This window comes from Fistularia commersonii, chromosome 5, assembly GCF_037954325.1.
Source record: "Fistularia commersonii isolate RoL2024-O1a breed Wild chromosome 5, RoL_Fcom_v1.0, whole genome shotgun sequence".
NCBI lineage: Eukaryota > Metazoa > Chordata > Actinopteri > Syngnathiformes > Fistulariidae > Fistularia > Fistularia commersonii.
The window spans coordinates 18,970,095-18,985,034 of NC_141288.1; the positions used below are offsets into that span (position 1 = coordinate 18,970,095).

Here is a 14,940-nt window from a genome sequence, read left to right on the forward strand (position 1 = left end):
TTATCCTCAGGGACAAATACAAACAATTGAAAGTCTTCGTTCGGTTTGTGGATAGCCACATGCTACTGGCTTCACATGTCTTTACATGAGCGGCGTAGCCTCGGCTATACCAGCCCAGAATCAAACCAAATTAGCCGCAGTGATTTGAGAGCCCGTGCTAAGATACAGCTTTAAGATACAGCTTTACCACAGAGGACTTTAAGAATATAGGACATCAGATCCATAAGAGAGGATCCAATGGAGCAGGGGTGTCATGGTTTCACAGAGGGCCACATTAGCATACTGGTTGCCCTCAAAGGGCCGCATGTAACGGTAACAAATGTAACCAAATGCAATGTAAAGTATATGCAACTACTCCAGGGTTTGGCAAACTACGGCCCGCGGGCCACATCCGGCCCGTTGGTCTTTTTAATCCGGCCCACCAAATATTGGTACAGAATTCATACTTGATTTGAATGATTGAATGATTGGATCAATGAATGTGGGACCTCAAACAGGAGATTAGTTTTATTTTTGGAGCTACTTGAGAATTTTCCTGAGCTGAATGGCTTTGTGATTTAGCCTTTACCGTGGAATTAGTGACACACATAAATGAGCTGGACGTGAAGCTACAAGAGAAAAACTGGTATGTGCATGAAATGCAAGCAAACGTCAGAGCCTTCAAAACCAAGCTGGTTTTATTTTCAAAGCAAACGTCAAGCAAATCCGTTTTTTTTTATTTTTTTATATGTATCGTATCTTGTGCTGACCCGGCCCGTCTGTCAACTTTTAAAAGTCAATGAGGCCCCTGAGCCAAAAAGTTTGCCCACCCCTGAACTACTCCTTAATGTTAAATAACGTGGAATTTATTACCCATTCGAATCCAAAACAAATGCACGCGTTTGACTTATTTGTTTTAACGTTCTGGCGGGCCATATAACATGACACGGCGGGCCACATTTGGCCCGCGGGCCTTGAGTTTGACACGTGCACTAGAGCCTCCATTGCAAATGTAAAAGACAGTGCGGGATTGGATCTGCCAATGGATCCTTTGACCATCACAACCTTTCCGGCAAAGTGCTCGTCTCCTCTGATGGGTCACGTTGCCTGTTACCGATGTACCAAACCTTCGTAACCCGGGAAAACAACCAGTCCGGCGTTGCAACGCTGCACATTGTCTTTTGCACCGACACAAAAATAGTCCCCGTCTGGAATCAACTTTTCCATTCACCATCGGCGCTGCTGAATTCACCGCACGGGGGGCTTAAGACCTTTTTTACCGGCTTGCTTTCTTCTCCCACCCTTAAGTCCTCGTTTTTCTTCCATCTCCTCATCCTTGCTCAAGCCTGGCCGTTCCTCCAATGAAAGAAAATCACGGGAGGCGATTCATACGTTCCCTTTCCCCCAAGGTGTCCCCTCCTTCCGTCTGCCGGTTTCTATCTCTGTCTCGCAGGGATGTTTTACCGACTCAGCTAATTGATATTTTCACTTAAAGTATTGTTCTTCATTCTCACCAGTCCGCCGTTCTTTTTCCGCCCATTCTGTCAAATAAGAAAGTTAAGCCTCTACATATTAGAACCCCCGCTTTCTTCTCTGCCCTTGTTTTCCCCGGTCTTTTAATTTTCAGCGGCTCTGTCTGGATTTATCTGTCCTCCAGACCTCCTTACCCCGCCATTGTCCTCCCGCCGTCACTCGCCGCCCCCGCCCGTGTCAGCCTAAGTGCCGGTCTGTTTATATTGTTTTGCTTACTTCGCTTCCCGTCCTCCCCCCCCGACGCTCAATCTTCCGCCTCTCCCCCCAACTCGGTGTAATTCCGTTAAGCGTGATTGACGCTGAATGCGTCTGACTGCCGTGACGAAAGCGGCGCTCCTCTCCCGCTATTCGCGACTCGGCGCCGTTTACATCTCCCTTTTTCATTCACTTTCAAAGAAATCGCAGCGAGCCGGCGTCATTGAAAGTCTCCCGATCGCCGAACGCCGCCGTCCTATTAGTTTGTTGAAATAAAAGGTCGTGAACCGAAGGCTGAGTTTTGCAGGTGAGGAAAAAAAAAAAACATGTTTCCATTTCCACCTCATTACGCACGGGAGAAATTAATTTGGGACATCGTGTCGTTATCAGCGGAGCCCACGTAGCAGCGCTGGAGCTAATATGGTCCATTCGACACAAAAACGATTTCTCGCCGCGCATAAATCCACATTTATTTTAACGAATACTCATTTCTGTGCGCCGAGGCGCGGCCGCTTAGCGCCTCCGCCTCACGTCGGGAAGGTCTCCGGTTGGATTCCGACAGGTGGCCTTTATTTACGGCGTCTGCTTGGATGTCCTGCGGCTTCTCCTGTTCCCTCCAACAGTCCAAAAACACGTTTTAACGGAGACATCGATCACTGTCGGTCTGCAGAGACCGCACGTCGCCCAGACGTGTGATCGGCGAATGCTTGTAGGATGTGAGAATGAAAGGGTGAAGGTTTGCATGAATCCCGGGAAAACTGCTGAAAAAAATAAGGAGAACGCTAAAATAACACATCCTAGATCTGAATGAATGAAATATTCTTGTTAAATACTTTGCTCTTTACATGGTTGAATGTACTGACAACAAAATCACACAAAAATTATGAATGGAAATCAAATTTATGAACCCATGGAAGTCTGGATTTGGAGTCACACTCAAAATAAAAGTGGAAAAACACACGACAGGCTGATTCAATTTGGATGAAATGTCCTGAAAACAAGTCCAAATGAATCCGTGTCGCTTCCTAGGTGGACACTTTGATTTTGAAGTGTGATTGACTTGGAATTACATTGTCTTTTTTAAGTTATCACTTTATTTTTATGAGCAATATATATTCTTACAACACCGTTTTTTTTTTTTTTTCAAGTACCAGTAATGCTTATTTCAAGGAAAAATAGAAATATAGTGCAAATATTAGACCCACCCCCTGCATCCCCGAATGCAGGGTTAGCACTTAGAAAATGACTTCTTTTTTTTTTCAAATTATTAATCACTAACAAATTTTGTACAGTGTAATGTTATCATAACACTTTAGTTTTTTTTTTTTAAATTATTTCTTTGAAATCTTCATTTTGTGTGTGCGCGCGAACTGTGTTCTTGAGCGTCGACTGAGGCACCTGAAATTCAATTTATTATTATAATTAGCATTATTTTATTCTTGCTAATGGTGGAACGAACACAACGAGTCTCCACTGGAAGTCGACGGGGCCAGAAAGCAGATCCTTCCGTCAAATCAAACCTCTGTCGTTTTTCTCCGGGATATTTTGCCGTTTGAGCGCTGCAAATTATACGACATTGAATGATCATTTTCCGCTCCGGGTGACGGCCGACCGCTGAAGGTTCTTTATATTTTGGAGGATCTGGAGGGTGCGAGAAGGTGTGAGGAGCTCAAACGGGGAAAACAGACGGAGCAGGACGATGAGGGGAAGTGTGGGGGGAGATGAAGACAGAAGTAATAATAAATATGAGACCAAAGGGATGGGAAAAAATGATGAAAAAAAGGCAGAATTGCAAGCGGAGGGGAATGATAAGAATGATGAAGGAAACTAGATTTGGGTGCGGTTTTCAGTCGCCGCTTCAATATTTCACGCCTCGGCTCATTTTCAGAGAAGCGAAGAAGAGAAGTGGAGGAGAAGGGATCAATGGGGTCTGATCAGAAACCGGTAAATCTAATGTCACTCATCCAGACAGGGATTATCGTCTGCCAGTTATTGTCTCTTTCTGTCTTCATAGTTCAGACATTTCTTTTGTCATTATTTTGTTTTGCAATTTTGGCAAAACACAATTGTCATCTGTTGGATCCCTCATAATAATATAATATAATATCATACATCATATCTAATCTAATCTAATCTAATCTAATATAATATAATATCATATAATATCATATCTAATATAATATAATATAATATAATATGATCTAACAATTAATGTCCTCTAATAATTAATATTCTAATAAATAATAAATATCATATCTGCATTATTATATCATATCAGATCATATTGATAATCACATTATTCATGGGCTTATTATCAGCCATCCATCCATTCATTCATTCAACAATTCATTCATTCATCCATCCATTAATTCATCTTTCAATCCATCCCCTTATTCATTTAGACAGTCAGTCATTCATCCATCCATCTACCCATTCATCCAACCACCCATTCATTCATCCATCCATCAATCCAACCTTTCATTAATTCATTCATTCAACCACCATTCATTCATACATCCATTAAATTATACATTCATCCACCCCCCCATTAATTAATTCATCTATCAATCCATCCACTTATTCATTCATTCATTCATTCATTCATTCAGTCTGCCAGTCATTCATCAATCCTTCTACCCATTCATTCAGCCAGCCATATACCCAGTCATCCATTCACCCACCCATTCATTAACCCAGTCATTCATCCAACCACCCATTCATTAATTCATCCTTCAATCCACACTTTTATTAATTCATTCATTCATCTACCAATCCATTCATCCATTCATTCATGCAGTCATTCATTCATTCATTCATTCATCCATCCACCCATTCATCAACCCAGTTAATCCATCAACCCCATTCATTCATTAACCCATTCATTCATCCATCCAACCACACATTAATTAATTAATCTATCTATTCATCCACCCACCCATTAATTCATTCATCCCCCACTCCCCCATTCATTCATCCATTCATTAATGATCTGTACGGCTGATCCGGCTGATCGGTCAGCAGTGCCCTGGACTCCATGTAGAGCCGTACAACCGTCCACTCATTCATTCACACGTCTGGGCAGCTTCGGGTCTGAGTGGAATTTTTGAAAAACGTCTGGATTTTCAACACCCTCGTTCCATCGATATTTGAAATGTTTACAAAGAGAAGTAAAGAGGATTTGCATCCTAGAGACAATCATACCCGAGGTCTTCCGAAAAGAGTGGTACTGCAACGAATCCTGGGTTTGACGGGTGACCTAGTCCGTCAAGTTTACTAGTTCTTTGTCGATCTTTACCATTTTTTTCTCGATGTTAAGAGGAGAAAACATTTCACAAGCTCAACATTAATTACCCAACAGGATCTCTTTCATTTTGACTTTCAACCAGAGTTTAACACCATGCAGTAATAACAAAAAAAAAAAAGAAATAGTGTGAATATTAAATGCGTTTGTGAAATGTTGAATTCCATCCATGTGAGGAGCACGGATTTATCACCGGGCGAATAATTGTGCAAGAGTTGCTTTCTGATTCCTTTGTTTTAAAATGACAAAACAATGTTAAACACCTTTTAATGCAGTTTTATATACAGAGATGGGTTTTCGGATGCAGGAAGCTGAGCGAAAAATATTCATTATAGTGGGAAATAAAAAGGAAATTAAATAAAATGACAGAAAGTGAAAAATAAACATTTTTATAAAAAAAAATATTGAAATTATTTTTGATACAGAAAAATATACACTATAATAACTTCAGATTGCTTTTTTTTTTTCTTTCAGAAAACTGAGCCAAAGATTACATTTTTTATTTTTATTTTTTAGATTGATAAAATTAAATGTAATTGTTTTTATTATTTAACTTTATTTTATTTTACATTATTTAACATGATAAATAAACAAAACTTTTTTCAGTGAATCAGGTTGACTATGACAAATAAAGGCAGTGGTTTGAATTGAGGTGTATTTACATAAAAGGGTTTCCTTTTTTCCTGTCCCTACGCACTTGGCTTTTGAATATGCGAATAGGACACGTAGATATATCTATATATACATATATAACCTAAACATGGTCTTTGGTCCATGTGAGTAATTTCCATAATACAATTCTTTTCTTTACATGTAAACTGTAATTGGATTTCCTTTATGCCGTGTCGGTTTCGAAGATTTCATTTGATTGTCTCAACAAAAAAAAAAAATAGAGAGAAGAAGAAAAGAAAGAAAGAAAAAAAAGCAAAACATGTCGGAGAAAGAGGATAACAGGTTCCTGTAAAGGACAACGGCGCTCAGGAAATCAAAGAGCGTGCAAACATAAAACTATTCATGCATATATATTCAATCATAGCGACACATGCGCCGGCATAAACAGCTACGACGCACAGCTCTATTATAAAGAACGGCGATCACGGCGTCAATGTGTGTGAGTATGTGTGTGTGTGCGTGTGTGTTTGTGTGTGCGCACGCATGTGTGTGTGGAAAAGAGCAATATCCAGTGTTTACCGTGTACATACATGTAGGAAGAAGGTTCCTAAAAAAAGGTCTGAAAGACATCCAGGAGGCTCATTGGAGACCAGATGTGTGAGTGAGAAGGTGAATGGTTGCTATATGCAACCCTGTGACATTTTTAAAAATTTTAATTTATAAAAAAAAAAAAAGAAAAAAAAAGAAAATATGTGGCCCTTTACTATTTTTTTTTTTAATTTTAGCGATCGAAATAAATAAATAAATAAAATATGCAGCCCTGTGCTTGGCTGCCTGCTGAGCAGACACAGAAAAAAATAATAATAAAAATAAATTAAAATCTGAGGGCATAAAAAAAAAAGTATCGTATTATCTGAAATTCTACCTCGACACTATGTTTGGGTGGATCTTGCGTGTTTGCTGATGAAGCGATAGGAGAAGATATTTGGGTTTCAATCTGTATTTAATTCAGGAGTCAAAGTAAAGAGCCGTGTGGGTCTGATTTGTGTCAGTTCACGAAGTCTGACCGGACATTTTTCCCTGACTCGGTGTTTTTAAGATGCAAAAATAAAATGCACAGTCGTAGGTGTCTTCTTCTCATTGGTCGCTGGATTTAACCCGTCGTTTGACTCACGGCGTCTTTCCGGGGCTACAAAAGCGGTGGTGTTCACAGCACACACACCTCCTCTATCTAAAGAACCTTCAGTACCTACTCGTTTGTTTTTGTTTATCAACTATGTCGTTGTTATGCATTTGTCTACAATCATGTTCTTTACATGAGTCCTTCCACTGCGGTCACGTAAAACAATTTCTGCCGTGCGAGGCATCCTCTTTTATCTCTACCACTCCATCCTGAGCTGCCCATGCACATAATATGTGCACTCCTGACGCACTCCTGTTCTCATGACCTCTTAATGCACTTAATACGGCATTAGTGAATTGGCTTAATGACTATTATTGTAATGACTAATAGTGCGTTGATAATGATTGAGCATGAATGTCTCATTTTTGGTCTCATTTTGTGCGGCTAACTAACACAAACCTTAGAGAAGAGGACATACTCGCTTTCCTGGGATGCTTTGGGTCCCAGATGTTGTAATTTGAGGTCATGTGTCTGCGTGCAGCTGCTTTCCACCTCAGTTTTTGGTTGAGCAGGAGAAGGATTTCAGCTGGGGTGCAGTGCACACCTGCGGGTCATGAGGCCTCATGAGTTTCAGCTTGAGAGGAGCTCGCTGGCGGCCCTTCGGGGCCAGATGGTTGTCTTGAGTGGGTACCACATGGACCCCTCTCCCGGATTCCCTTCATCCCCTTCCTGGTGGGCCGTCCTCTTCACCATGACGTTCATCCCTTACAGGCAGATCTTCATCCCATAAAGCAAGATCCATTTTCATTCCTGAGTCCTGAATTTGCCGTCCCCTACCGGACTCCTTCCCTCGTTTGTGTATGCTAGCCGCCTGTCCCCAACCAGGCTTCCTCCTTCCAGAAGGTCAACGCCTCTTCCTTGCCACTTCGAGGGTCGAGGCCACTTCCTAGTTCCAGACGGCCGATGCCTCTCCCTTGCCACTCACTTGTTCCAGAGGGTTGAGGCCACTTCCTTGCCTCCTCTTCATTGCCTCCTCTTCAGTCTAGAGGGTCAAGGCCACTTCCTTGTCACTTCCTAGTTCCAGAAGGCCAATGCCTCTTCCTTGCCACTTCCCTCTTCCAGAGGGTCAAGGCCACTTTCTAGTTCCAGAAGGGCGCCCTCTTCCTTGCCACTTCCTTGATCTAGAGGGTTGTGGCCACTTCCTTGCCACTTCTAAGTTCCAGAGGGTCAAGGCCACTTCCTAGTTCCAGAAGGCCGATGCCTCTTCCTTGCCACCTCCTCATTCCAGAGCGTCGAGGCATCTTCCTTGCCAATTCCTTGTTCCAGAGACTTGTGGCCACTTCCTTGCCACTTCTTGTTTCCAGAAGGTCAAGGCTACTTCCTCATTCCAGAGGGTCAAGGGTACTTCCTCATTCCAGAGGGTCAAGGCCACTTCCTAGTTCAAGGGGGCCGATGCCTCTTCCTCGCCACTTCCTTATTCCAGAGGGTCGATGCCAGTTCCTTGCCACTTCCGGAGGGCTGACGCCTCTTCCTCCATTCATCTGCTTTGTAAATGAAACCCCTGAAAACACTTCACCTCCTGCGCATCTTTGCGTTTGGGTCCGGCATCACCTCCGGAATCATGACACCAGCAGCAGGCAAAGAAGCATAGAGGATGAATTAATGGATAAATTAAATTAAAGTTTTTTTAAGAGAGTCGTGATCTCTATCAGTGTGGGATGACGTTCAGTAACACGTTCAGGCTGGGTTGCTGCAAGTCACCGAAAATAAATTGCAGAAAATCACTTGAAAGTATCCCGACAACAGTCTAATTGACATTTTAGATTGTGTTGTAAGTGAACATGTGCATTTGTTGACGTTTCTTGGCGAAGTTTTGGTGCGTCTTTTGTCGGCCGTTTGTTCTCTCCGATGTTTCCTTCACACTTGGTTATAACATCACTGTCACTGCGCTGTCGGCTTTTGATGGATGCAAAGCATTTGAAACCCTGTATTGCCGCTGCATTCATTCAACCGTTTACACCAGCCGGTGTGATTTACACCCGTTATAAATCATGTGACACAGACAGACGCTGAATAAAAATGAGAAATGAAATTAAAGTATTCCTTTTTTTTTTTTTTTGTCTGATTGAAATTGCTTCTAAAACCGAGCCATATGTTGAACAAGGAGGAAAAAAAAAAACAAAAAAACAATTATTTTAAGAAGGCGGCGACCTCAACTCGCCCAAATCCGTTTAAATGATTTTCATTTCCTCGGTTGAAATAATGTGGTTTACTGCAGTAGTTGTTCATTAAGGGTCGCCACTTTACCTTTTCAAATATCTTATCTTTTAACCCGGTCGGGGGCAGAAAGCCGCCCGCTTTGAGTCGGGATCTGGAAATCCAGATGTGAATAAAACCTCCCTGTCTTCCAGGAAGTGCCGGCACACCGGTGGTTTTCAACGAGAACGGCGACGCCCCGGGAAGATACGACATCTTCCAGTACCAGATCACCAACAGGTCCACGGCTGAGTACAGAGTCATCGGCTCCTGGACCAATAAACTCCACCTCAAAGTAAGATTTTTACCCTCCGATGGAGGACGTGTATCCAAAACAATGGGAACAAAACAACATTAAATTCGGGCGACTTTTCACACACATTCACAAAAATATATTGTACAATTTAATGCTCGAGCAAACATGAAATCCCATTTTTACCGCTGACAGTCACACACACACACACACACACACATGCTGACGAACTCCTTGAGAACTCTGTAGAGCTTGGTGTTGTAAATCCACCCAGGACTTCATTAAAAAAGGCCAGATGACAGATGAGGAGACTAATAGACACTAAATGCTTTCTGCATGATAGACGACCGGCTGACAGAGACAGAAAGAGAGAGAGCGCTATCAGCTGGGAGAAGGTGGAGAAAGACGTCCGCCGCTAAACCTCACCTCTTCCTTCAAATTCGTTCATTTCGTCTCACAAAGACGTTGCGGTCGGGGATGTGTGTGTGGAAGAGGCCGGAGGAGACGAGGTTCACTGGAGCCACCATGACTTCCGCCTGCTAGCATGTTGCGCTGATGCTACGGTAGTAAAGTTAGCGTATTTACTTTAAGGAAAAGGATAGAAGCCGTGAGATAAAAATATAGATGGAAATGCAAATGCAAATGCAGCACTGAGGAGATGGATTTCTGTTTTGCATGTTTACATTTATATAATTGGAGACTCTCATGATGAAGGGTTGGAGAGAGGAGAGACAAGAGCTGGGTGATGGATGGATGGATGGATGGATGGATGGATGGATGGATGGATGGATGGATGGATGGATGGATGGATGGATGAAAGATGGGCAGATGGGTGAGGGATGGATGAGTGGATGACTAGATGGATGGATGGATGGACGAGTGAATGACCTAATGGATGGATGGATGGATTAGTAGATGTCTGAATGGATGACTGAATGTCTTAGTGGATGGATGACTGATGGATGGATGGATGTGAATGAATGTGGTTCTCGGAGCCTTGCATAACTTCTATTTATTGTTGTGTGTGTGTGTGTGTGTGCGCGCGTTTGTGTGTGTGTGTGTGTGTGCGTGTGTGTGTGCGTGTCCTCCAGGCCAAAATATAAATAACTAAAGGAAACAATGAGCTCAGAACTGTTTCAAAACATTCTAGCCGTGCTTATTTGATGTTCTTTCACAAACACACACACACACACACACACACACACAAACACACACACACACACACACACACAAACACACACACACACACACATTACGATTGTTGAGAGCCAAGAATGGGATCATTTCAGTATTGAAGTTTTTCTTGAGTCCTTGAGCAGTAAATTAAATTCAATTCTTTTTTTTTCTTTCCCTGAAAGCGAATATTCGCCGATCAATCCCTTCACTTGGACTCTCCGATATCATGGCGGCGAAGACGGATATGAAAATGCCGCGTTTGTCTCTCTGAGACGGCGGAGGCTCCGAGAACCTCGGCGTTATCCCGATGATATTTGCATAGCAGCCGTGGATGCAAATGCACATAAATTAGCATTTCCTTCATTGGATTCTCTGAGAGTGCGGCTAAAATTGAGATACATTAGGTTGGCGAGAGATCACACCAGGCCGCCCGGCCCCGGAGGAATAGCGTTTTGTTGTTCTGGCACGACGCGTGGCTCCGGAATTACTCAGCGCCCTGGAAAAGAAAAAAAAAAAAAAACACTTAGCAGACATCGCACACATATGGCAAGATTAAGCATTCGCTTTTGACGCCGGCGTGACACGAGGACAAACAAACAGAACGGTGCGCGGAAAAGCATCTGGAACGACGCCGGAGCACAGGAACGTGCGCAGATGGGTACGACCGCGGACCGTTGTTTTGTCTGCTGGAATTTCTCGCGTCATCTTCACGCTTTTGCGAATATTTGCCAAAGCTAATTATTCTCCAACCCGCCCTGCGGGGGAAGTCGACTGGCGGAGTCGAAAGATGAGTCAGGTTGCATGATTTGTACGGTGGCGTCACTGGTGAACGTCTGAGGGAGGAAGTTTGATGCATTATTGCGGGAGAGAGTGGATGCATGCATGTTTATGTGAAAGAAAAAAAAATACACCCAGTTGGGATGGGATAAAAAAAAAAAAAAGTCAACTGAATAGAGGTTTGAAAAAAAATCTGCACACTAAAAATCTGCCAAAAATGAAAAATAAATCATTTGAAATATAACACAAAAAATGCATGAGGTTTTTAGAAAACCTCATATGCTCACCAGAAATATCATAGTAATGTTTTTTGTACTGTGTGTAAACTAAATCATCTTTATTTTGCAGATATTTTTCCAACCAATAATAAAAATAACAATAATAATGATAAATACAGTTAGGGATGGGATCAAAAAAGTCAACTGAATAGAGGTTTGATAAAAAGAAATCTGCACACTAAAAATGTGCCAAAAATAAAAGATAATTCATGTGACAAATATCACAAAAAACGCATGAGGTTTTGAGCAAACCTCATATGCTTACCAGAGATATCATAGCAATGTTTTTTTTTACTGTGTGTAAAATAAATAATCATTATTTTGCAGATATTTTTTTCAATAATAGTAATAATAATAATAATAATAAAATAATAAATATAAAAAATACAATTAGGGATGGAATAAAAAACAAATGTCATCCAGGTCATGGCGAATTCTTGTTGAAATCTTCCTGTTGAAACACCACCACCACCACCAACAACAACAATAATTATAATAACTATTATTATTATTATTGTTATTATTATTATTGTTATTATTATTATTATTATTATTATTATTATTATTATTATTATTATTATTATCATTCAAGATGCAAAGGAAAAATACAGATCTAATTGAAAGATGAAATTAAAAACAAAAAAGAGACAAATTATTCATATATAAATATATATATATATATATAAAATGTGTGTATATATATATATATATTATTTTCTTTTATTCAAAAAATCTCCATAAATGAGGCCCTGTGATGAATAGGAAAATAATTGGGAAAAATTGCCCAAAATGAGCGAGTGAGTCAGTGGTTGTCTTTTGATATATGTGGCCCTACTACTAATATAATAATAATAATAATAATAATAATAATAATAATAATAAATATTATCTATTTTTTTTATAAAATAAAAGGAACAATGTCATACATATATTCTCATTTTTTAATCATAAAAATCTCCATAAATGAGGCCCTGTGATGGATCCAGGGTGACCTCCACCACTCGCCCCTTTGACCGACTCCACCCCCCTCCGATGATCCTGACCGCCGGATTCATAATGAATGAATGCATGAATATTCCCATTTAATAGAAACAAACTCTGGATCTCGTCCTCAGGTTGAAGCCATGCGTTGGAAGTCGGGTAATCCCTCCCTCCCGGCGTCAGTGTGCAGCATCCCGTGCCGCGCCGGGGAACGGAAGAAGGTGGTGAAGGGCGTTCCCTGCTGCTGGCATTGCGAGCGCTGCGAAGGATACCAGTATCAGGTAAAACCCTTCTTCCCCATAAAGTCCGTCGATCTTGCGGTTTAACAAATTGATGTCCTCTATTGTAAGTCGCTTTGGATAAAAGCGTCTGCCAAATGCAATGAAATGTAATGTAATGTAAATTGTAATCAACACAAGAGCTTCGTTAGAGGTGATACCCTTCATCGATAGCAACCTCCTCCAGCAAATCCTCGCTCCTGTTAAGTTACGGAAGGCCAAAAAAGTCCGTGAGCAAATGGTCGCCTCGGACGCAAAATAAAATATGAGCCCCGGCAGCGGCGGCAGGCTCTGATTGTCAGGGGGTCCGATCGATACTCATTCTGCAGACACATACAGCCGCACCGAAATCAATAACACGTCGACACGTGCCATTGACTCGGGGTTTCTTTTGGGAGGGATTAGAACGGGCAGAGGCGGGGAAACTTAACGGAGGAGGAAATCGTTTAACTTACCGTATTTTCACGACCATAAGGCGCATCGTACTAAAAGGCGCAGTCTCAGTTATGTGTGCTATTACTGTATTTAACTCACACATAAGGCGCACCTGATTATAAGGCGCACCTGATTATAAGGCGCGGGTTTTATGTACAATCCACGCCCACACTTTCCCCTTTATGGTTCTCATGGTGTCCTCTACTACACACACAAGCATACAAGTTTGCGCATTGAGTTTGGTATTCACATTTTTTCACCTGTAATCGGCACCAATCGAACCCATGGAAGTCCTCATCCTCTCTTTCTGGTTTGAACAGCTGCGCTAAATCTCCGTCAAACATGCCAGGTTCACTTTCTTCACTGTCAGTCACTTGATGCCGAACAACAGCGCCGGCGGACACGTTAGCCCGACCATGGATCTACAATCCATTTGCAAATTGTGGCTTAACTCGCCCGGTGCTGCCTTTCCACTCTTAGTGAAACCGTGGTCTCCAAGAAGACTTTTCGTACCCCGTTGTGCGTATCGCTACCGTGCTGGTCCCCTTCTTCTGCACAGTGTGACTCGCCGGGATGTCGAAAGTGAGCGGCACCTCGTCCACGTTGGTGACGTGGCCGGGCTGGATGTGTTTGTCGATGTTTTCAGGGTTGTTAAAACAACAGTACCCGTTCTTTTATATACAATCAACTTCCCCCCTTTAACGTTGTTATGGTGTTCTCTACTATTCACACAGGGTGCACTGCACTATAGGGCGTGCCGCATTTTGAAGAAAATGTAATTATGTGCGCCTTATATTTGGGAAAATACGGTAGGTTGAAATTTTGTTTGAAGAGGATGTAGAAATCGTAATGTTTTGGATTGATTTAGCAGCTAGACGATTCTAATTGGCGTATGCGACGGCTTCAAATAGAGATTTTTCAAAATGTCTCGTTTTGCCTTGTTTCACTCGCATATTCAACATTTTTCTTTGTTCCGGCGTCTCGCTTTTATGCGTGTTTTCTGCCGGGCTAATCCGTAACCTATAGGTTTTAGAAATGCTCGGCTCTCGGGATTCCGGTTGTCTAGACAGGCGATGGGGCGGATGTACCTTCGGACGGATCCTCGCCGTTTCCAAACAGTTTCCTGGCTTCTCCCCGCCTAAATTATTTACACTCAGCGGCTCCTGAACCCACGGATGAGTTTTCGGAGACGCTGTGTAATCCGAGCCTCCGCTCCGGTCGATACTCTTTGCACGCGTTACACACACCACACTTAAGTCGCCCTTATCGTAGATTATTTCCCACGAGTGAAGCAGTGAGCCCGAGGTTATGAACTCGGGATGAAATATATGCAGTCCTTTTGTTATAATTACCGTTGTTTTATTTAATTTACAAAAGATCATTCCGACGACCTCTTCTGCGTAAACACGTGTTCTGCAGACTTTAGCGACTGAGCCGGACCTTCCCTGGATGAAGGTTCTCTGGAGGGACCAGGCAATAAAACATCAACATGAGATGGTTTTAACATTTTATGACACACACCTTAATGTTATTGGACAATGGGTCCAGCTGGTGGTTGAATGCGACTGTAAACACTCCATATTGTAAGAATATTTGAATATTTTTGAAATATTCACGCTCCAGATGTCCTGCAGAAGAGCCAGACGGAAGTCCAGTTTATATATTTTGTTTATTTAACATTATATATGCATAACAGGATCTCCTTTTTAAGTGAATACAGTACAAGCTCTGGATAATTTCTGTTCCCATGATGCAATCAAATT

At 42.0% G+C, this 14,940-nt stretch overlaps 1 protein-coding gene across 3 annotated transcripts in view; it reads left to right on the forward strand.

Moving 5' to 3' along the window:
• The window catches only part of grm8a (glutamate receptor, metabotropic 8a), a 333,220-nt gene that overhangs the window by 273,833 nt on the left and 44,447 nt on the right, over positions 1 to 14,940 (forward strand). For all 3 annotated transcript variants that reach the window (XM_086147148.1, XM_086147146.1, XM_086147147.1), the window contains exons 8-9: positions 9,155 to 9,294; positions 12,599 to 12,745. In XM_086147148.1, the coding sequence (XP_086003274.1) occupies positions 9,155 to 9,294; positions 12,599 to 12,745 (287 nt within the window). The remainder of the gene's footprint in view (positions 1 to 9,154; positions 9,295 to 12,598; positions 12,746 to 14,940) is intronic.